We start from the raw sequence: 22,450 nt of genomic DNA on the forward strand, positions 1-22,450 counted from the left end.
AATTAATGACCTCTTGCCTTCAACCAGTATAGTGTTATCAACAGCTCCCGGAATCGTAAGTTCTAATATTACACTAGATAGTAAACTAGAATGCTTTTCAGCCATTAACCTTGAACAATTACATTCAATGATTCTCTCTTCTAAACCATCAACGTGTATGTTAGACCCAATTCCAACTAAGCTGTTGAAGGAAGTTTTTCCATTAATTAGCACTTCTTTATTAAATATTATGAATATGTCTTTATTATCAGGCTATGTTCCACAATCATTCAAAGTAGCAGTGATAAAACCGCTTCTTAAAAAGCACAACCTCGATCCAGAGGTTTTAGCCAACTATAGACCTATTTCTAATCTTCCGTTCCTCTCAAAAATTCTTGAGAAAGCGGTCGCAAAACAGTTGTGTGATTACTTAAAAAACAATGATTTATTTGAAGATTTTCAGTCTGGCTTTAGAACACATCATAGCACAGAGACAGCTCTGGTTAAAGTCACAAATGATATTCTAATAGCCTCAGACAAGGGACTTGTCTCTATTCTTGTTTTGCTCGATCTTAGTGCTGCATTTGATACTATCGACCATGATATCCTATTGCAAAGACTAGAGCACTTAGTTGGCATACAGGGAACTGCTTTAGGCTGGTTTAGGTCCTATCTATCTGAACGCTCTCAGTTTGTACGTGTCAACGATGAATCTTCCACGCAAACCAAAGTTAGCCATGGAGTGCCACAGGGCTCAGTGCTCGGACCTATTTTGTTCACATTATATATGCTTCCGTTAGGCAATATTATAAGGAATCATTCTGTAAACTTTCATTGTTATGCGGATGATACTCAACTATATTTATCAATCAAGCCTGATGAAATTAATCATCTAAATAAAATTCAAGACTGCCTTAAGGACTTAAAAACGTGGATGACCTTAAACTTTTTGATGTTAAACACGACCAAAACTGAAGTTATTGTACTTGGCCCGAAGAATCTACGAAACAAATTATCTAAAGACATACTAACTATGGATGGCATTAATTTGGCCTCCAGTGAGACTGTAAGGAATCTTGGTGTTATATTTGATCAGGATTTATCCTTTAACGCCCACATAAAATCAATTTCAAGGACCGCCTACTTCCATCTACGTAACATTGCAAAAATCAGGCATATCTTGCCTCAAAACGATGCAGAGAAACTAGTCCATGCATTTGTTACTTCTAGGCTGGATTATTGTAACTCTTTATTATCAGGGAGTACCAAGAAGTCAATCAAGTCGCTTCAGCTGATTCAAAATGCTGCGGCTCGTGTACTAACCAGAGTTAGGAAAAGGGACCACATTACTCCTGTTCTGGCTGCCTTACACTGGCTCCCTATAGAACACAGGATAGAATTTAAAATTCTTCTTCTCGCCTACAAAGCCCTTAATGGGCAGGCGCCATCTTACCTTAAAGAACTCATTATACCCTACTGTCCTACTAGGGCATTGCGTTCCAAGAATGCAGGGTTGTTGGTTGTTCCTAGAATCTTTAAAAGTACAATGGGAGTCAGAGCCTTTTCTTATCAAGCTCCACATTTGTGGAATCAGCTTCCAGTTTGTGTTCGGGCGGCAGACACCCTATCCGTTTTTAAGAGTGCGCTTAAGACCTTCCTTTTTGATAAAGCTTATAGTTAGGGCTGATTAGATTCAGCCCCTAGTTTTGCTGATATAGGCTTAGTTTGTCGGGGGACATCTTACTTCTTCCTTCTCTCTGTCTATACCCGTGTACACTCATGTTCCGATTAACCCAGCTTCCCCAAATGTCTTTCTTTTTGGTGTCTATATACGCTGGGATCCGGAGTCATGGATGATCCTGCGGTCCTGTGTCCTGGATCGCGAGCGCTGGATCTTGAGTCGTGGCTGTGGTCCTGGATCATAGGTCCTGGATGGATATCCTCGTGGATTCATCTTCCTATTATACACACATGCATTTCCAAACATTTGGACTACCTATGTTGCAAATGTATTATCTTTTCAATTTACACACGGCATCTATTGCACGTCTGTCCGTCCTGGGAGAGGGATCCCTCCTCTGTTGCTCTCCCTGAGGTTTCTCCCATTTTCCCCTTTAAACTGGGTTTTCTTTGGAAGTTTTTCCTTGTACGATGTGAGGGTCTAAGGACAGAGGGTGTCGTATTGTCATACTGATATTCTGTACACACTGTGAAGACCACTGAGACAAATGTAACATTTGTGATATTGGGCTATATAAATAAACATTGATTGATTGATTGAATACTATTTTGTACACATTATAATATAAATGGTATTGTTATTATATTGTGTATTTATTTCAACAAGGACCATGCATACATACATTAATCTCAGAAAAGAGAATATATTAATTATGACAGATTATAGCTAATAGCTAATTTCCATCTGCAGTCCTCAGGTATATAACACACACTAAAACATTGCATAATCTCTATTACACAAACAATTATAAAGCATGATCAATACAGGTCAATACAATAATACATAGTACAGTCAACATATAATATTACAATACAGTTACAATTGAAATACTCAGATTACAGTGTAATTAACGTTGGCATGTCCGGTTGCTTAATATCAATTGTGTTTGCACCATAAGAGAATGAGTTAAAATCAATACAGGTTTTACATTCAATTGAAAGAGTAGTCCAGTGTTTGATGGCTGTAAATTGTGTCCAATAAAATACTTTTAATATGTAGTAGTAGTAGTAGTAGTAGTAGTAGTAGTAGTAGTAGTAGTAGTAGTATAGTAGTTATAGTAGTAGTAATAGTAGTAGCAGTATAATTGTCATTGTAGTTATTTGCATATGCCAATAACGCTGTCAAACATCTAAAGTGGAGGTTTTTCCAAATATGCGAGAAGATTTGTAATGTATATGTATTTAACAGGCTGTAAGCTATTGTTTCACACAATTGCAATTACATAGATCATCAATAAAATGAAAATACAAGTCCTCCTTCTTCTTGAGGATGAACTTTTTTTTCTGCCTCTGGGCCTGACAGTACGAAAACATCTGGAATACCTTCTTATAGCTTCTTAGTCAGCGTCTCTAGATTATTAGTATGGATTGCGCTGGAAACAATGCTGTCTGAATGCTTCATCTCCATAGAGATCACAGAGAATGTGGATACCAAAAATGCTGGGTAAGTAAAGCCACCCAAGGGTAACATTATCTTTTTCACAGCAACTTACATGGCATTAATTATAGTGCTCAATCATGGAAATAGAACTACAAATGGGGTACAATTATGTGACTGTATCCTTGAAGGAACATTAAATGCAAGGTGGTTGCAGGAGAACTCTTTTGGAATGTAAAGTTGACACTGTGGAGACTGTTGACTCACTCCCCCAAATAAATGACAACAGTCAACCCCTCACTGTGACCTGACAGTTTTTCACTCCTGCTGAGGGGGCAACTAGTCAGGATCTGGTTCTCTCCTGGAAGCCAATCTGAAGATACATCCAGCGGCAGGTGTTTTTTTTAATGTATTATTATTTCCAGATCAAGCTATGAAATGGATGGAGTCAAAAGGTAAACAATCCACTAAATAATTACCTTGTACCCGAGTAATTTGCAAACACTGGCAGTTTTAATTCTACAATGAAAGCCACAATGCAAATAAATGCATGTCTACTTTTTTCTTCTGATTGCATTACAGAAATATCCTTCTGTACTCATTGTGCTGCTGCTATGTGTTCCCACAATACCTTTGCACAGGACTTCATTCTCAGAGTAAGTACTAAAATAATACAAATATTTTTATTTTAAAAAAAAACCTATTGCAAAATGACCAATGCAGTGCATTGTTGCAAAAGTAAGTGTTCACTTGCGTAATAATTATTAGTATCTCTTCAGCCATTACATACTTCTGCATTTTTCTCTTCAATATATGTTAAATATGGACATCTGTTACATGTTCCAGACCTATTTTATAGCTGAAAAACTTAATTCATATTCATTCATATAAACCGCTTGTTAAATGGTTTAATGAATCATTGCTTCATTTCCACTTTATTGTCTTTCCTCCATAAACACTGCTGCTCTTATCTATATTTTATGACATGCATACTGTGTGGTTCTGTGTAGCAGCATCATCATTGCAGGGTTAGGGTGTCAAGCTGTGTAGCTGTATATAGTTTCAAGTGTGCTACAGTATGATGTAAGTGAATACGGCAAAGTATCAAAGTATAATAACACAGTATCACTACACATGTCATGTGAACAGTGTTATATGTTTAATACAATTGTGGTACCATGCAAGTGCACATTTTGTTAGATGTGAAGTCAACCTTGATAAAGACCTTTAGCTTTCTCTCCAGATGTGTAAAAAAACTGGCACATTAGAGTGTAAGTGTTAAAGAGGAAACCACAAACAGCCAGAGATCGCCTAATATTTATTCAAGGCAGCGGTGCAGCTTTCCAAACACTAAGCTTTTATTCCCTCTCCACAATACACACACACACACCCCCACAACCACACACACACACACACACACACACACACACACACACACCACACACACACACACACACACACACACACACACACACACACACACACACACACACACACACACACACACACACACACACACACACACACACACACACACACACACACACACACACACACACACACACACACTCTTTCTTTGTGTCTCTATCACACACACACACACACACACACACACACACACACACACACACACACACACACACACACACACACACACACACACACACACACACACACACACACACACACACACACACACACAACACACACACACACACACACACTCTTTCTTTGTGTCTCTGTCTGTCTGTCTCTCTCTCTCTCTCTCTTTCTCTCTCTCTCTCTCTCTCTCTCTCTCTCTCCTCTCTCTCTCTCTCTCTCCGATTACTAACAGGCTGCTTTTTGTTTTTTGCTTTCAGCTGTGAGATTTTCATCTCAAGTTGGTATTCATAGGGAGCAGCAGTCCATATGCCCTCAGATCAGTGTTGGGGAGGATCACTTCCCAGGTGGATTCACCTAAACTAAGCACAGTTTGCTTTCTTATTTGCTTGACATTTTCCCTGCCCACATGAGAAAAAGAGCTACTGTACAGACTTGTATTCCTATATAAATACTGCTGTGAAAAAGTACACTTTTCATGCTGATGCTCTATGTTTGTGAAACCGTATATTATTTTTAATAGCTTTTGGTAAGAACAAATAATAGTTAGAAGACCCTTGGTTAGTAACCCATGTCCATGAATTATCATTACAAAAATACTTCAAAGTCATAATACAAATTTAAAATGTTTTTGTGTGTCCTTAACCCTGTAGTAGTCTCTACCCAAGGTCTAACATGACCTCTAAGATGATTTTGAATGTAACTACCTTTTTGTCGTTGTTCCCTTAGGCTTTTATATTATGTCCCAGTTCCAAATTGCTGAGCTGGCAAGAAGGGGCACTGTTAAAAAGGTTACTGGAACATCTACTCAGCATGCTGCTTATCAAATAGGCCCAGCATTCAACTTCAGGATCAACACAAGGTAAACTGCATGGCGTTAAAATTGAGTTGCATGAGTGAATACTGACACCTAGTGGGTGAGCTGGTCATACGTCATTTACCCTGTCCATGGTCCTGAACATCAGAGCTTGACCTTATCTGCACCATCAGTTATACTTCTTAAAAAACAGAAACATGACATTGTATATGATCAATATATATGATTTGACCATTATCAACAGGAAAATAGTCGTTGATACACAATATATGTCCAGTACAGACACAGTTTCCTTTGTATTTCAGATCAGCTTACCCCTTGGGTCTACCTGAGGAGTTTGCATTTGTGGCCGTGCTGCGCATGAGTGGCAGCACCATCAATACAAATTGGAATATCTGGCAAATGCAGGATGTGAATGGCATGGAGCAGCTGGCCGTCAGACTCAACGGGCAGTCTCAGTCTCTGGAGTTCACCTTCACTGCACTGGACACCGGGAGGCAGACTCTTGTGTTCGGCCCCCTGCCTACTCTTTTCAACGACCAGTGGCACAAAGTGGTGCTGCACGTGAACAGGCGCTCTGTAACACTGTTCGTGGACTGTGCCATGATCGGTTCTCAGAATATACCAGCCCGAAACAAAGTCAGCCTGGATGGCTTCACGTTGATAGGAAAGCTCAAGGACAACCCTGTGCTGGCAGTACCGGTACGTCTATTATATCCTACAGATGTTGCGTCTGAAGGAAGACATGTGCATTTATGACATTTAAGAATCGGGTTGGCCCTAGGAGTTTGGTGGCCCTTAACACGGTTTTTTTGGCCCAGGGCTTTCCACAAGGACATGGATCAGTCAGCCAGTAGGGGGACAGTTGCCAGCTATTGGAAAATAAACGTTTTTCTGTAAAAGCCCAAATGTGGTATTTTGATCACATACACTCATCTTACCTTATGGCATATTTGATTGGTTTGCCTAATTTGTGAATTGTAAAGGAGAAGAAAGCTTCCTATGCATTTAGCTCATTCAGTCTGTATGGATGGATTGCTCAGAATCATTAAACATTTTACATTATTACCTAAGTGTTATTTATTGACACTTTCACAGTATACAGTAATGTTCACTTTCAGAGCCACATCACAGCACTTCCTCATTAAGCTGAGAAGAGGGGGCACTGGTGGAAATGAATCACGTTTCTCAAGCACTATTCTAATGTAGGAGTACTTGTAAACAACATTATTTGATTTGAATATTGAATAGGTGTATTTTATGTCATTGGTTCATCTTCCAAGAGTCCACATTACAAATTAAGCCATACATTATGTTTATAAAATGTAATTGATCATATCGTGAAACGTGACCCAAACCCTGCACATTTGTTTTACTTTATAGGTTTAGGCTACATGAAAAGTGTAGAATGAGCTCATAACAAATGATGAATTGTTAGAAGTGAATTTATTTATTTTTCTTGACAAATCTTCTTAACTTATTCAGAAAGATTGCTCTATTTGTGTTTGTATTGTTTCACTTAACTTCATTGATAATCTTGTGCGCCACAGTCCTCATTTACTGTAGTCATTTTAGGTTGACCTGCAAACGTTTAGGAATCCTTGTGTTTTCTCACCCTGCTGTTTCGTATGTCTCTGACAATGGCCAGCAGTTGAAGTCTGCTGTGTCTCCATTCAAGCTTCACTGACAAATATTCGGAACTTGTTGCGGCTTCTGGCGAAGAATACTAGCTCTGCACAGGCTAAACAATCCTGTAATACCACACCGTGCAGCGCACACAAGTGTTCCAAATATTCGGATGCGTGTGCACAATTAAGCACAGAAGCATCCTAATACAAATGAATGTTTACCAATAATTCATATTACTCCCGGCGTTTGAAGCGTGTTTTAATGAATCCATAATGAGCCCTTTAACATAGGCTATGTATTGTGCACAACCTGCTGTCTGAATTGTATCGTATATGCTGCAGGAAATCCAGAGTAGTGGCTGAAGTTGTTAATGAAAACAGCCTCTTGCTTTTAGGACGATATGTGATGATTTAACCTCTTCCGGTATTAGGGTGCAGAACTAGTCCTCAGGATGTCATTGTGCTTATGCATTATTTCCATGTTCATGTGTTTATACAGTTTGAACTCCAGTCAATGCTGATTCACTGCGACTTGACGCGAAACCCGGACAGAGCCTTGTTATGACCCTCCCAGCTAGGACATCGGTAAGAAGATTTAAAAATAAAGTACATAATAACAATCTGAATTCGTATTTTGAGGTTTCAAACTACCAGTTATAGACGTTGAGTATTGTTTTTAGCTTAATACGTTTTAATTGAATGCAGGGGAATTTTAAATCAAGCCGCATTGAAATTGTGTGCGTAAAACCACATTTTTGATTCATGCTGTATATTTGTGACTTAAAATTATACTCCAATTGTCTCAATACACAATATTTATCATTCCAGTGATAATTTTAGTTTAAATAAAATCCATAGCATACATTAGGTTGAATGACCCGCTGACCCTGCCTATTGGTGGTGTCTGCGCCGAGGCTCCTCCCCTACCTCCAATCCCTTCCTGTAACCAAACATGACATGAATAAACATGAGCCTCTGATGGCTATGGGACCTCGGATACCTCTAGATAGCTGAAGCGGATTCAGTTGGGTTGTTTTGTCGGGGGCTTCTTCAACCCAACCAAACCCAGAGAAAGGATTACAACTTTTACCTTTCCTGTCCATCGGGAGATCATGGCTCAGACCTCCAGCGTTAGAGGGCCACTTTTGGTTCTGCTTCTCCAGCTTGTCCTTATCTGCTCCGCTCAAGTAAGACTTATGTTTCATTCTCTCCTCCTACTTTCTCTTCTCTTTTTTCTCTATAGACGGTTGGGACCGAGGTGCAGGTTAAGTGTCTCCTGGTGCCGATAACAAGATATGTTTTTACCTGCAACACTGGCGACATGCTAAGAGTGTTTTATCTAACAAATGTATTGTACATCTAGCATGGAGAAAAGTCAGGGATGCGACTCTTGTCTGGAGTATCTTTCTTAAGCTTTTTTCTTTTGCGAAATGCTACATAAAGCTGGTGATTTGTGCATGAGAAATACATTCTATAGCTATTTTTTATGTACCAAACAGGCTTCTGTTCTAGTAACATAAAACAAATGAAATGCACCTGTTCTCTTTTTTTCATTGTCTGTGTAGCAGAATGTCAGTCAAATGGCAACATGCAATAGTATTCATTATTTAAAGCTGATGTTTTGTCATTATATCAAACTTGTATTATTTTGTTCAGAGGAGCCAAGGACCTTCTGGGCCTGCAGGTGTACGGGAATTGATGGCATTTCTGTAAGTGATCTCAGTTCTGTTACATTGTTCCTATCATGTGCAAAATAATATGCAAACAGCTGACTATTTGCTCACCTTAAAGCATTGACTCCCTTTTGTTTCAGGGGGAAAGGGGAGACGATGGCGGAGAGGGACTTCCTGTAATTATAACGTTTAATAAATACAATTAAAATGAAGCATTGCTTTACATTGTAGAGCTTTTCACTAACGTGTGTGTATGTGGAACCTTTGTTTTCAGGGACCTGATGGAGATTCAGGTAAACCCGGCTCTACAGGATTACCTGGACTTCCTGGAAATGATGTGAGTATTTAATACACTTTTTATACATAAATACATATTTTATACATCTGCCCTATTTGACACAATGAGGTCAACATGCAATCCATAAGGCTGCAAAGTGGGTGGAACTACAAAGTGTGAGGATTCATCTCATTATTATATTATGTTGACACTTATTAGTGTTTGAGATGACCAATGAAATGTCACATTTAGGTGTTGGGGAAAGGTGTGCAAAAATGCGAAGAATTTATTAAACAGAATGAACAAATCCAAATGTCCTTTGTAGCAGGGTAAACCAGGTCCAGAGTGTAATTAACTTTGCTCCCCAGAGTTTAAAGGAGGGTTAGAAAAACATCCAATCATAACACTGGTGCTGATGATAGACTGACAAAGATTAACTGTTGGTGGATTTATATCAACTTAAAGGCTTAGATAGAGTTTCAGAATGTACAATCCATGTATTTCTGTTGTGCGTTATGATTCATTGCCAACCTGGGTACATGCACCAGGGTTCTGAGAACAATAGCAGCTTTGTCGGCTGGCCGCTGCTGGTATCTCCTGTCGAGAATCCTCAAAACAGTGTGGAATGATTTTCTTTCAGTGGGCTTGTTTGAAATGGGCCTGAGGAATGTTGCTGTCTGTGCTTGGTTTGCAGTCTGAGAGTTTTGCCCTCTGCCCTGCTGCTGACTTTCTGTGTGTCTGTGAAGTCGCACTCGCTCTGGTGTACGTCATGATGTGCTCCAAAACAGAGCTTTGATTCGTGAACGTGGAGCTGCAGTGCAGTGTTTATATATATATATAGAGGAGGGGGGGTATAGTCCAGTTAGGACTCCTCCCACTGGAGTATGATTATGTTTTGATGATGTAATACATAGATTCACGAGAGACATTTTTACAGAGATTGGGGTAAAAGGATTGCCTGATGCATCATTTTTGATTATAATGAGAACATATAGGCGTTGATGTGCTTTTCTGTTGTTATGATGTATTCGTTAGCATGATTTCTCTCCTCTGCAGGGTTTTGACCGGCCCTATTGGAGATGCAGGGCCCGATGGTCCCTTCGGACAGAAAGTGAGTGACTAATGAGCCTTTGCTTCCCTGCTTCAGAGACTGTCAGTGAAACGGTGCCAAGCTGCTGGCCGGTCTTTTTGGCATGGCAGCGGGCGCCGCAGTGCATAAACCAATTCCTCATGACAAATTAGACTTAATCCTGCAAGTGTTCTGTGTAATCTCCATGGGGAACGAAAGCCCCCAACATCGCTCCTCATTAAAGCTAAACATTGCTGGGTCAAGTGTGCCCGGCGCAGTCATGTGATGATCTGCAGGAATGTTAACTCGGACCGTCTGCAGGTTCACACAGCTCAATTTGACCTGAATAACACAGTATTTCAGTATTTGTTTCATCACCTATGTGTGTATCTTATGTATTTATCTTCGTTCTTAAGGGTGAACCTGGAAAATCTGGACCTCGTGGAGCAACTGTGAGTAGCCATATCCTCTAAATAAATAAATAATAAAATAAAGACATCTTATCCTTGGACTGACAGGTGTAGACCTGTCAGTCCAAGGATAAGATGTCTTTATTTTATTGTTTGCTTTTATTCCCATCAAATTACAGTGTATACTGTATATCAACCTTATTCAAACTGTGTGTCTCTCTTTAGGGTGTTGGGCCAGATGGACCCCCCGTAAGTCATTTTTTTAATACACAATCAAACTCCACAGTTTATATTGATTTTCTGAGGTATAGAAAATGGTCAATACTAAATACCTGTGTTTGACTTTGTACAGGGACCACCTGGGCCTGGAGGACTTTTGGGTGAACTGGGAAAAGTTGGACCACTTGTGAGTATTGACCAAGCAATGGACTCTATAACTGTTTTAAATTTGAGGCTAGAAACATCAAATCATACTAGTATGAGCACAGAGGTGGTGTTATTCTATTGGTCAACAACAAATCAGATGTGTTGGCCCCTAAAACAAAAATAACGAAAGTCGGTCCAAGCAGAAGTGAGAAATATGGAATGTAGTATTATACGTTTGTGCAACACATACATACATTACGGCTTTTAGGCTTATTGTTACTTTTGCCATCCCTGAAATGATACCTGCCGTTGTGTATAATTCACATTAAAAGCGCAGTCTGTGCTAAATCTCCTAAATTAAGAGCCCAGTGCATTTATTCTCTCTGTACAGTCTTTGACACATCTTTTGTTTGTCTTTCCACAGGGGTCCATAGGTGTGAGAGGGCCACAGGGACCTCGTGGACCTACAGGGGCCAGAGTAAGTGACATAGATCTGGATTACATTTCACTTAATATTTCACAAGGGAAGAAGCGTGAGGCAGAAACGTAATGAATTGTCCTAAGGGCATCCCACTCTCGTGATTCACCATCTCCTTCATGATTTTGATGATACATTCTAAACCTCTATTTTCCCCTCAATGTCAGGGTGCAGCTGGACTGCAAGGCAGTGCTGACCTGGTAAAGCTTTTTTCTGAAGATTATAAATGACATTTTCTTTTTAAATTTAGATTATCAGCTACATTTTCTGACTTATGTTGTTGTTTAGTGTCCAGACTCTTGCCCTCCTGGGACCTTCTGGACACCCAGGCCTTCCTGGCATGAAGGTGAGTAGCAGAGTGAATATGTCTTGTCACATGACGATTTCTGTCCCAATATTGTGTTTTTAACTTGCGCTGCTTTGATTGTCTGTATTTTCAAGGGCCACAAGGTGTAAAAGGCGAATAAGGAGTACCTGGGAAACAAGGGCACAGGTAAAATATGATTCATCTAGGGAGAAATCCATGTTTTAAACAAAAGCCAAGTATTTAAAGTCATATAACATGTTTTAAACATCAACAACATCAAAAGTGAATTTATCCCTCTCATAAAACTGCATGAATGGTTCCATAAAAATATGATTTTGCCTCCACAACTGTCACACATGCCACAACATTCCACATCAAAACAAAATATGCACGACTTGAATGCGAAAAATGGATATTTGCCTGGAGACAAGTATATTGTGCTGCTCTATTCCATGAGGAAGTGATACATGCTTGTGTGTAATGCGTCTGACTCCTTGTAATGCATGGAGAATGATTTATCTGAAATGATGTTCAAGCACAAACTAGCCTCTCCCTGTAATGTGTCTATGCACTATATAAATGGAAATGAGTCTGGGCCTATCTCTCTTTATCACCCCATGCAGCTTATGATTTACTGTCAGTCTGCTTCTCCTCACTGAGAGCTGCACTGCCTTCTGCCTGTTTCTCACTCACAAATCCTCCACACATAAAGATGTTTACCGCTAACAAAGAATACCAGATGGTGGTTGCAGGGGATGAACGTGTATCATTTTAAATATATTGGGAAAGAATATTCAAATATAAAGTTAGTAAGTCTCTGAACGATGGCAGATTGTGACCTAGTGACATACAGAGGTAACTTCATTTTATATTAGAAATAAACGGAAAACAATACATTAATTCTATATAACCTATAACAATAGCATAACAAATAATTAACAATAAAAATAGAACACCAGAAATGAAGACATTCTTTCAATGATTGAAGAGTATAGAGAGTTGTTTAACAGAATAAGGAATATTTTTATTTTCATGTTGTAAACAGATGTTGACGTTTTCATTGTGTTAATTCTGCTTGTTGTGTAATATCTATTTTCAGTTATGCGTTTGTTTCATCTCTTTACTTAGGTTACCACGGGTCTACCAGTTAGCTTATAAATTATTTGTAATTTGCAAAGCAGGTGAGAACAGTAATTTGGGAGCTAATTGTTGTGCTTTGCCCCACTCACAGTCCATTAAAAAGTAACCATTACACATATTTCAGAAAGGCTGCCTGCTTTTCTAATGAACACAAAGTGGATAGGAGCAGCCTTCATTTGAATATGCTGTTACTGTTATCTGATTGACTTTACAATTGCTTTTATCCTAATGGTCTGTATCTTTCGTCGACACAGGGTGAGGAAGGAGACCAGGGTGGATCAGGGGAGCTCGGATCACAAGGGACCAACGGTAAGATATCACATCTATTCAATTAGATAAATATATAAAGTTATAGTACAACCATTTGTAGTTTCCTATGTCTTTTCTTCTGCTCATGAAGGCACCTGTTGGTTGTGTTTCAGGGGTCCCCAGGGAATTCGTGGGGCCATGGGAATGATGGGCCACAAGGGAGAGCTGGTAAGTGTTTCTATGATATTTAAGTCATAAAAATCCATGAACTGTTGCCTTTACAATGTTTATTCTTCAAACATGTTTTTAACTGTGGATATTGTTTTCCTTGCAGGGAGCTCGGGTCTTGGTGGAGACCAGGTCCCCATGGTGTTGGGGGGGCAACTGTAAGTTTGTCCCACAACTACAAATGCTTTTTAAATTTTGCAGCAAATGTGGCCCACATGATATGATGTAATGCATTTCAGGGGGATCGAGGCCAGAGAGGTGTGATGGGCGAGGCTTGGGCCTAAAGAGGAAAACTGTAAGTAAACGCATTAAAACATGTATATTTTTTTATTTTGACAATGAACGCTGCCATTGTTTCTATAAAGTTTTTTTTAAAAAACCGTTTGCTTTGTTTTCAGGGGTGTTCTGGGGCCGAGAGGAAATCACAGGTGTTCCTGGTCCAAAGGGAGATGGTGTAAGTGTGATCGATAAGGTTAATATGCTCCATACATTGCCTCCAAAACGATAATTTAACATTGTTCTTTTTATTACTAGGGCTTGCCCGGTGTGGACGCCGTGAGGGTATTCCTGGGATGCCTGGAGGAAAGGTAAAGCCTCAATTATTTATAAAACTAGTAATAATGTAACAGTTTATACAAGAAAAAACTGTATTTCTATCAATCCGAGGAGCGTATGAGCTCATTCCTTTCTGTCTGTCTCTGCAGGGACTCATTGGGAAGTCAGGTGTTCCTGGAGAGGTTGGACTTCAGGGGCTTCCTGTGAGTATGACCTTTGACCCCGCACTGACTGACTCTGATTAGATGCACCCGAGTAAACTCACCAGGAGCCATTTAAAGCACCATAGCTGAGGCATGCTGCAGAACAAACCCCATCTCCACAACTGTACTGCAGTAAAAAGCTATACTTTCTCTGACACCGTGTCCGTTTTATAGCAATGTTTTCTATACATAATTATTTATAACAATAATTATAATTCATTATAATAGATTATATAAATAATATTAGGCTAACTTTCATAATAACTACACTACTACTCTACAACATTGCCTGGTCTCTAAATGACACGTTTTGTGAGTATAATAGTGTATTACAATTCCCATAGTACTGTATGTAATATACTATAATGTTTTTTTTAATGCATTAATGCATTGTTTGCAAAAGTGAAAAAACATAATAAATCTGTGCAAGAACAACACACACAATGTAGACTAAAGCTAACATAAATGACAATAGTTAAAGGGTTGGGAAGTACATTTTCTCATGCCAGTTCTATACCTTATTATTCATTGTAAAATATTATAAATAAAACACATTATGTAAAAAGATAAACACTATTTTATCCCTATGTCTATGCATAAAGACATGGACATCAAAGGAAGTGTTACCCTTTCTTACCATTGTATTGTATAATATATATAACAGTTTCTGTGGTTAGACATTTCATACAAATACTATTGATTCCCACCCTCTGTTGATATTTAAAAGACAGCAGGCTCAGCTGTTAGACCGTATTCTCTGGCTTCCCGCGGCTGAAAAGTGAAAGCAAAGTTTCTTGAGCCCACTAATCTGTGATTAGACTAATAAAGGCTCTAATGAGAATCAGTTGAGCAGCTCGCCTTTGCAGAATCAAGAAAGATTTCCTAGGCATACAAGTAATCAGCCAATTTGTATATCCAGATTACCTAGCCTTATTCGGGTCAAAAGCTCAAACCAAATGTGTTTTGTATCCACTAAGTCTTTCTTTCTGCTCCAGTGTTTCTCCCATGATTCATCCTTGTTTAATCAATTGTGTTGTTGTTGTTGTGTGTTGTTGTGTTGTGTTTCTGATGCAGTGTTTTCTGTTTTTAGGGTTTGCCTGGTTCATCTGGACCAAAAGGCTTGATGGCTTTAAGGTTGTTTGCCTCATCATTTATTAAACATTATCCTTTGTTTCTTGTATTATTTTAGTTTTTATGAAATTGTGAACATTTAAAAAAAACTTTGGTGTTTCTTCACAGGGAGACGTGGGTCAGGAAGGCTTCACGGGAACATATGGGACTTGCTGGCAAAGCTGTGAGTATGATGGTCAGCACATGCTGAAACACTGTTGAGATTTTGTCACCTCTGTCCTGTCACTGAGTTCATGTTCCTGTCAATCCTCAGGGTGAGCGCGGAACACAGGGGGGGCTTGGACCTATGGGCCTATTGGAGAACCTGTGGAGTACTTTTGGCTGCTTGGATTTCTACAAGCTTATAATAGTTTTAAACGTCTTTAAAGTTAATTTTAGTTTTGACTTTATAAACTTAATTTCATTTCATTTCATCAAAAGTATAATTTATTTGTTTAATGTCCGGAGAATTGATGGAAATCAAGCTTCCAATAGTGATATAGCCAAACAATTGAAATGCTTTTTTGTTGTTATCTTAATACGTTTTGTGGGTTTTCTTGGACATGTTTTTATATTTAGGTTTCAGTTTACGACAATATATTTCACTGGCAATGTCTATTCTAGTTCCTGTTATAATTGACAATAATAACCCTGAATTTCTTTGTCTTTATTTTGTCCATATGTTCATTTCAACTATTACTTTCTTATAATGTTCTCTTCTTCCCCACAGGGAGCTCTAGGTGTGCAAGGCCCACTAGTCCATCGGGCCAAGCCAGGTGGCAGGGTAAGCTATAAACAAAAGAGACCAACGTTTGATTTTACCTGATTAAATCTCTTAATTTCATGCCCCTATTTTGAAAAGAAACTGTCCTCATGAATTCCCCGGCAGCCAGTGAACATGCATATTTAATTCTATGAATGAAAGAAGCTGAAAGGAGGGAAGCCTGAAGTCCTGGCTGTTGTTTCCCTGGAATGTCTCAGAGGAATAGGCCGAGGCTGGATCTCACATGAGGTCTATTTTCACAGTAAGGGGAGAGCAGTAAGCAGCGGGCTGAAAGAGCCCTCTGTTCTGCTGGCATTCCTCTGACAGTCTCTCAGTGATCAGAGGGACTGGCACACAGTGACAGATGAGAGCATAAGTAGCAATGAGATATTTTACAATTACCATTTATAATTGAGCCATTCCTGCCAGTGAACAGGTGTTATGCTTGAAACAGCTACAAACACTGAGGCATTGTTTTGGCTTTTAGATGCTGCTGATAACATAGGTTATATAACTCTGATTGAAGATATCAGCGCTATTCTATTCTATATTTTCATTGTTATTTTTTGTTTGTTATAGGGATCCAAAGGTGACCCCGGCCTCCCTGGTCTTCCTGGTCCTCACGGCCTGCCGGACTGAAGGGAGAGAGGGTAAGAAAACTGCTCTGACCTTTTCAGCTTGAGGACAATTGTCTGCAACAGTAACAGCGTGATTAATGCTCAGCAAAAAACAGCTGATCAGCTCCCTCTAGTGTGTACAAGTAGAATATATATCGCTCTGTGTGACGATGATCATTGAGCTAGTTTAACACGTTTGTTTTGCTTGTTCCAGGGAGAACGTGGAGATCTAGGAACCCACCGGAGATCAGGTGTGATATCCTCATATTAAATTCTTAATAAATGTTAATGGCAATGCTGTGTTTAAATGAATCATTGACAGACTGTGTTTTTATAGGGAACACAAGGTGATGAGGGAAACCCTGGAGACAAAGGGGAGCTCGTAAGTTGTGACACCAACATTATTAATTATTCAACAATGCTGTTCAGAAGAGATTCTCACCGGAGTACAATTGTCCTTTTGTGTTTCCTCCAAGGGTGAGGGTGGAGAAGGTGGAGCTAAAGGAGAGGTGAGTTCAGAATGATTATATCTATCAGTATTTTCCTGATGATTGAGGAAGTGCTGCAGTTTGTAAACATTTCTTGGTCTAATGTGTTATCTCTGTTCAGACCGGTAACATAGGCGATGCTGGCAAAAGAGGACCAGAGGGAAGCAGAGGACAGCCTGGCATCGATGGGCCGGCTGGCACACCTGGACCGAGGGGCATGCAGGGGAACAGGGGCCCCCCTGGAGTGAGAGGGTCCCAGGGTCCTGCGGTAAATCAAAGAAAACCTTTTTTAGAACATGGTTACAAGGCTTCTCCCAAAGTCTTTGAAGCAGTGTGACAGAACCAAGGTCCCAGCAAGTTGTGCTTTAACATGAAGATTTACAAATACAATTATTTAATCTTCCCATGGAAACAGTGTTTGTATTTCAAAGAGCTTCAGAGGTTTCAGTCTAATTTACAGGTACCCCCATTACCACACTGTCATCTAATTCCCCACATTTATTTTACGAGGTACTAGTTTTTGGGAGTATTTATCCATTATGAACATAAAAAAGCAAAGCAAAGAAAAGGTGGAAGCCGTTAATAAGTCCCTCTGGGCTAAGGACTTCCACCTGCATATGTTATCTTATACTCTGATGTCGTTCTTCTAATTTCAAATTGTGCAAAAGAAATGTAACTACAAAGCTGAATATTGAGCATCAGCAGGGGATATATAAACTACACACACAGGATGCTTTACATTTTTTGAATTAAACAGGTTGTTATAAGCCAAAGAATGGTAACATGTTCTCCAGGAATAGAAGACCAAGTCAGTCCAAACAGGGGCATGTGGTCTTGTCATGAATGTTTAATCTACTGTTATGAAATCTGTTAAATCATCCTTTTCCTTTCAGGGTAAAGAGCCGAGCGATCAGCACATCAAACAAGTTTGCATGCGCGTCATGCAAGGTAAGAACTGATAGGCCTTTGAACACATTCATCAGTCTCTCGTGCCTCATTTCATGACTTTAATCTTTCCCAGAATGCCTCATTACACAACCACACAAAGAGCCGCCCCTCCGTGGTGTCATTGATCTGGGCGGCTGCTGAATACTCTTGAGTTAAAAAAAGAGACGACCTAATAACCAAAACATGAAATAAGCTTCAGTCTTTATCTATTTGATAGGAAATGTTTCTCTGAAGTCACAACCTCTGTCCTCTTCATTCTAAAGCTCCTGCGTCTCACCAACTCATCTCCTCCACTCATGATTTTTTTATACCCCCAAGTGCTGAAAAATTAATTTCACCTCCAGCAGACCTGCTCTCCACCGCTCCATGCAAAGAGTCTGCCTGGAAAGGATATATCTTTAAAAAAATTCATTAAAAAAAAGGAGCAGTCAAACAGCGGCTGCATGAATTTTCATCTGGAGCCGGAAAACTGGAATCTGGAGTGCAGAATAGCATGCTGCCGGAGCCACAGGAGATTAATATTAGATCCTTTGCACCATGAGTGCACATTTCCTGTTGCTGATTGCCTGCAATAAAGAGTCTTACATCCTTTCTGCTCGATTTACCGAGGCTCTATAGAAAAAGTTGAAAAACAACAGGAGCTCGAGGGATATCGTGACCACGGTTTCACCTTGCTCCGCTTCACTCAGCTCCAAGTACAGGAGCTGTTGGACCATCTCTTTTACACGGGGGCTCTGGGGCTTTCAAAAATGAGCTACCTCACGATTCATAACAAGGTGTTGTGTATTAAAAAGTCTCTCGATAACAGTCAGCTTCAGCTGTTGAGAAACATTTACTGTCTTGCTGCCAGTTATGCATCTGTTAAATTACATTCAATTTATTAAAGTTCATCAGGTTCATCATCTTCTTTCTGTTTTGCTCCCACAGAACAGCTGGCACAGTTAGCGGCTAGTTTAAGAAGGCCAGAGTCGGGCGCAGTTGGTTTACCTGGAAAACCTGGTCCTCCAGGGGCGTCTGGCTCTCAAGGAGACAATGGATTCCCGGGACAGGGCGGAACAAGAGGCCTTCCAGGACTCAAAGGGCCACAAGGAATGCTTGGAGTTAAAGGACCCAAAGGTAAAGAATGAATTGGCAGGTGTTACAGTTCAGGATGAAGCCAGAGACTTATACATTACATAACATTATGACATGTTTGTATACAGATATCTTTATAACAAAATGTGTGTTACAGGTGAACTGGGAGACAGAGGCTCCAGAGGGCCCACTGCTCGAGGACCTAAAGGTCAGCCAGGAGCTTCCGGACTCCCTGGTGAGTACAGCTTGGCCTTTAAGATGTTAAAGCTATATACGACAATATCATTTCTGAAGGTCAATTTGTCCTTATCGACTTAAGTTCAGATGTCTTAAAGGTGGTGTTAACAACAGGAAATGACAACCACAAACTCTGAGAATGTATATCATGGAAGCCCATAGGGGATTTGCATAATGCAAAATTGGATTACATTGTTTACGTTACGTATTTGAGACATTGAAATTAACAGTTGCCCAGTATAGTTATAGAGTTTTAAAGTAAAATATCAAACGGCTTTATTCATTTAGAATGTAATATTGTCCAAGAACAGCCATAGGAGTATGCGAAGGAATTAATAAATAAGATTTGGATTATTGCATTTACTCAAAAAAAGCATACATATGGGAACAAGTTACAATGCTATTCCTAAATGATTTTTATTCTCAAATTCAATTTGAATAGAAATAGAAAGAAAGGTCCCCTATGGGCTTCCATAGAATATGGGGGCCTTTGACTGTGGGAACATGACCTTAAAATGATGTTTGTGTCCACAGGTGAGCCTGGCAAACCTGGCTACGGTCAGGACGGTCGGGACGGGCAGAGAGGACCTCCTGGGATCCACGGACAGTCCGGCGTTCCTGGGCCTCCCGGGTCAGCCGGTCCTAACGGTTACTGCGACCCGTCATCCTGCAACCTCCAGCCAGGAGCCCAGCTTGTGGATGTGAAGGGCCCCGCAGGAAACTAAAGAGCCACTGTGGCAGAGACAGAAAGACTGATGGATCAGCTCTCCTGAGCACACAACATTTTTCACACGTTCTTCCCAGGGCCTGCGGTTTTGTGGTGCCTTCCATCACTTAACCTCTAGTCTGTGAGCATGTATTGTAGCGTCTCCATCACAATGAGCCAGCCTCTTCATAAAAACCTTTCAATAATTGTTTTTTATGTGCCGCAATAACAGCTTGTGCTGGTGTATTTTCAGGAAAGTGTTCTCACATTTCTGAGAAGATATGAAATGACTAGAACTGTTTATTTATCCGGCTCTCCTTGTGCCTCTTTGTAATTGTTTCACAGTTCTCTTAAATAACAGCCCCTCCACTTTCACAGAACACTTCAAACAACCACCCACAGCTTGTTTGCTTTAAGTGCCTTTTCAACATTTAGTTCTGTATATGCTAATGTGCCAAAGATACACCTGATGAAACCCCTTTTTAAATATAATGTCTACCTGTCTGACTGTCTTCAGCCCCCCTGTTCAAAATAAAAAGGAGAGAGGATAAAAATGTCATCAAGTCACACTGACTTCACTTTGTTGAAAATGTTGTAAATCTGTAAAAAAATAATGTTTGAATTGTGGTTCATTATATTTCCTACAAAACAACTTGATGTGTGCAGTCATGCATATATGGAAATATATTTTAGGGATGAGGCAGAACCTCATTAATGTTACAAATAAAGAAGACAACACATGAAGTGTTTAATTTATTCTGTATACTGGTATCCTTTTGTGATGATATAACGTGTTGTGATAAATCCAAGGAAATGCAAAATCAATGTCCTCTATTGTTTTTTCCAAAACTTAAAATAAAAACACTGGAGTTTTAGATCACATCCCATGATCTATATCAGGGATCACCAACTACATTTGTCCAAGGGCCGACATGTAACCAATAGACACTATCGCGGGCCAGCGATTTTTATATAGCCCAGAATTTTATAAATAGTATTCAGATTACTTTTGGAATACTTTCTTTTTCCATAACAGATGGGTATGTTTTGGTGCACAGGAGACACTTATTTTACTGTTTTCATGGCTTATCAAGAGCACAAATACAACATCTTGGTGTCATTCTGGACAGCTCTCTCATCTGCACCCCACATAAAAAACATCACCCGGACTGCATTCTTTGTTCTGTCTTAAAACCTTTCCTTGGAATACGTTATGAATTGTAAGGTGTCCTTGGGTGCTTTGAAAGGCGCCCCTAAATAGAATGAATTATCATTATTATTTATTATCTGAAACGATGTAATAACTTTTAAAACTTTTTCCAGTCACTTGCCCCATGCATTCAGCAGCAGCAGGCCATTCACTTTGATTTCATCCCGTTATGAAATGTCATCATTTCGACAATAAAGAAATGCTACATAAACGTTATCTTGTAAATTTTATCTAACCATCTCCGTTTCTAACTTTCAATATATTTTAAAAGAGATCTCTCTCTCTCATCTGCATGCAGGGGCGGGGCCTCACAGACACGCTGCATCTCTCTCTTGCTCACAGACATGCTGCAGCGCTGTGCAGTGTGCACACAGTTCTGCCGGTAATGAATATTACATTTTGTGAGGAAACTTTTCCTCCAATAATTCCAATAAGTATTCCAAAATGTATACACTTCAGGTTTACGAAAGTAACTGTAATCAGATTACTCATTTTTCAAATGTAACGCCAGCTGAATACAGTTAGCCTACTTGATTTTTGTATTCTGATTACGTAACACCGTTATGTTTTCCGTTACAACCCAACCCTGCTTCTCGGCTACTGTCCCGCAGCTCCAGCCTCTCTGTTGGACTCTGTCCGCTACTGCTGTGGTGCGGAGCGCATTAACCAGACTCTTCACAACGAAGGATCACTTCTTCTTCAGGGGAGGGAAGGTTTCGCAGTACGCAGTCTACTGTCCCGCAGCTGCTGCCTCTCTGTTGGACTCCGGTACTGCACCTTACTCACGAGACGTTGTAAACAAAGAAATGGGTGGGGGGCGAACGCAGTAACCAGGGCCGGCCCTGACCAATTTGCTGCCCTAGGCAATTTGCTGCCCCCCCCTCAAATGCAGACACTCACTATGACTCGTGCATGCACGGTTGTGGCATGACCACCAAAACAGAAAGATATGGACACAAGATGTGTGCAACTGTATTTAGTGTCCTATCCATGTGAACATGATTTAAGTGGGGGGTGGACCTAACATCCTCTAGGGAGGTCCGGGGGCATGCTCCCCCGGGAAGATTTTTTTTTTTTAATATTGAAGTTAAAAGCATCAATCTGGTGCACTTTGAGAGCAACATTAGGAGATCTATGGAAACATCTCTCAACACCCATATGAAACGGAACTGTAAGTAGATTTATTTTTCTTTATGGATAT

The 22,450-nt window shown here is 39.9% G+C and overlaps 1 protein-coding gene across 1 annotated transcript; it reads left to right on the forward strand.

Annotated features, from left to right (window-relative positions):
- The first annotated feature begins 3,101 nt into the window (after nucleotides 1–3,101).
- On the forward strand, nucleotides 3,102–20,843 carry col9a1b (collagen, type IX, alpha 1b). The gene is given in 45 exon segments (XM_071205600.1): nucleotides 3,102–3,163; nucleotides 3,523–3,552; nucleotides 3,680–3,753; nucleotides 4,957–5,043; nucleotides 5,426–5,558; nucleotides 5,819–6,215; nucleotides 7,641–7,682; nucleotides 7,684–7,707; nucleotides 7,709–7,726; nucleotides 8,385–8,405; nucleotides 8,798–8,828; nucleotides 8,831–8,850; nucleotides 8,955–8,990; nucleotides 9,089–9,151; nucleotides 9,938–9,942; nucleotides 10,148–10,202; nucleotides 10,577–10,612; nucleotides 10,796–10,819; nucleotides 10,923–10,976; nucleotides 11,361–11,414; nucleotides 11,582–11,614; nucleotides 11,703–11,729; nucleotides 11,731–11,760; nucleotides 13,116–13,170; nucleotides 13,262–13,338; nucleotides 13,445–13,496; nucleotides 13,737–13,792; nucleotides 13,873–13,888; nucleotides 13,891–13,925; nucleotides 14,043–14,096; nucleotides 15,187–15,230; nucleotides 15,336–15,390; nucleotides 15,481–15,511; nucleotides 15,514–15,533; nucleotides 15,937–15,990; nucleotides 16,549–16,619; nucleotides 16,671–16,677; nucleotides 16,820–16,837; nucleotides 16,924–16,968; nucleotides 17,063–17,095; nucleotides 17,196–17,342; nucleotides 17,968–18,022; nucleotides 18,950–19,138; nucleotides 19,254–19,331; nucleotides 19,868–20,843. Coding segments are annotated over 45 exon segments (2,739 nt in total). The 3' UTR covers nucleotides 20,059–20,843.
- The last annotated feature ends 1,607 nt before the right edge of the window (nucleotides 20,844–22,450 follow it).

This window comes from Pseudochaenichthys georgianus, chromosome 15 (genome assembly GCF_902827115.2).
Source record: "Pseudochaenichthys georgianus chromosome 15, fPseGeo1.2, whole genome shotgun sequence".
In the NCBI taxonomy this organism is placed as follows: domain Eukaryota; kingdom Metazoa; phylum Chordata; class Actinopteri; order Perciformes; family Channichthyidae; genus Pseudochaenichthys; species Pseudochaenichthys georgianus.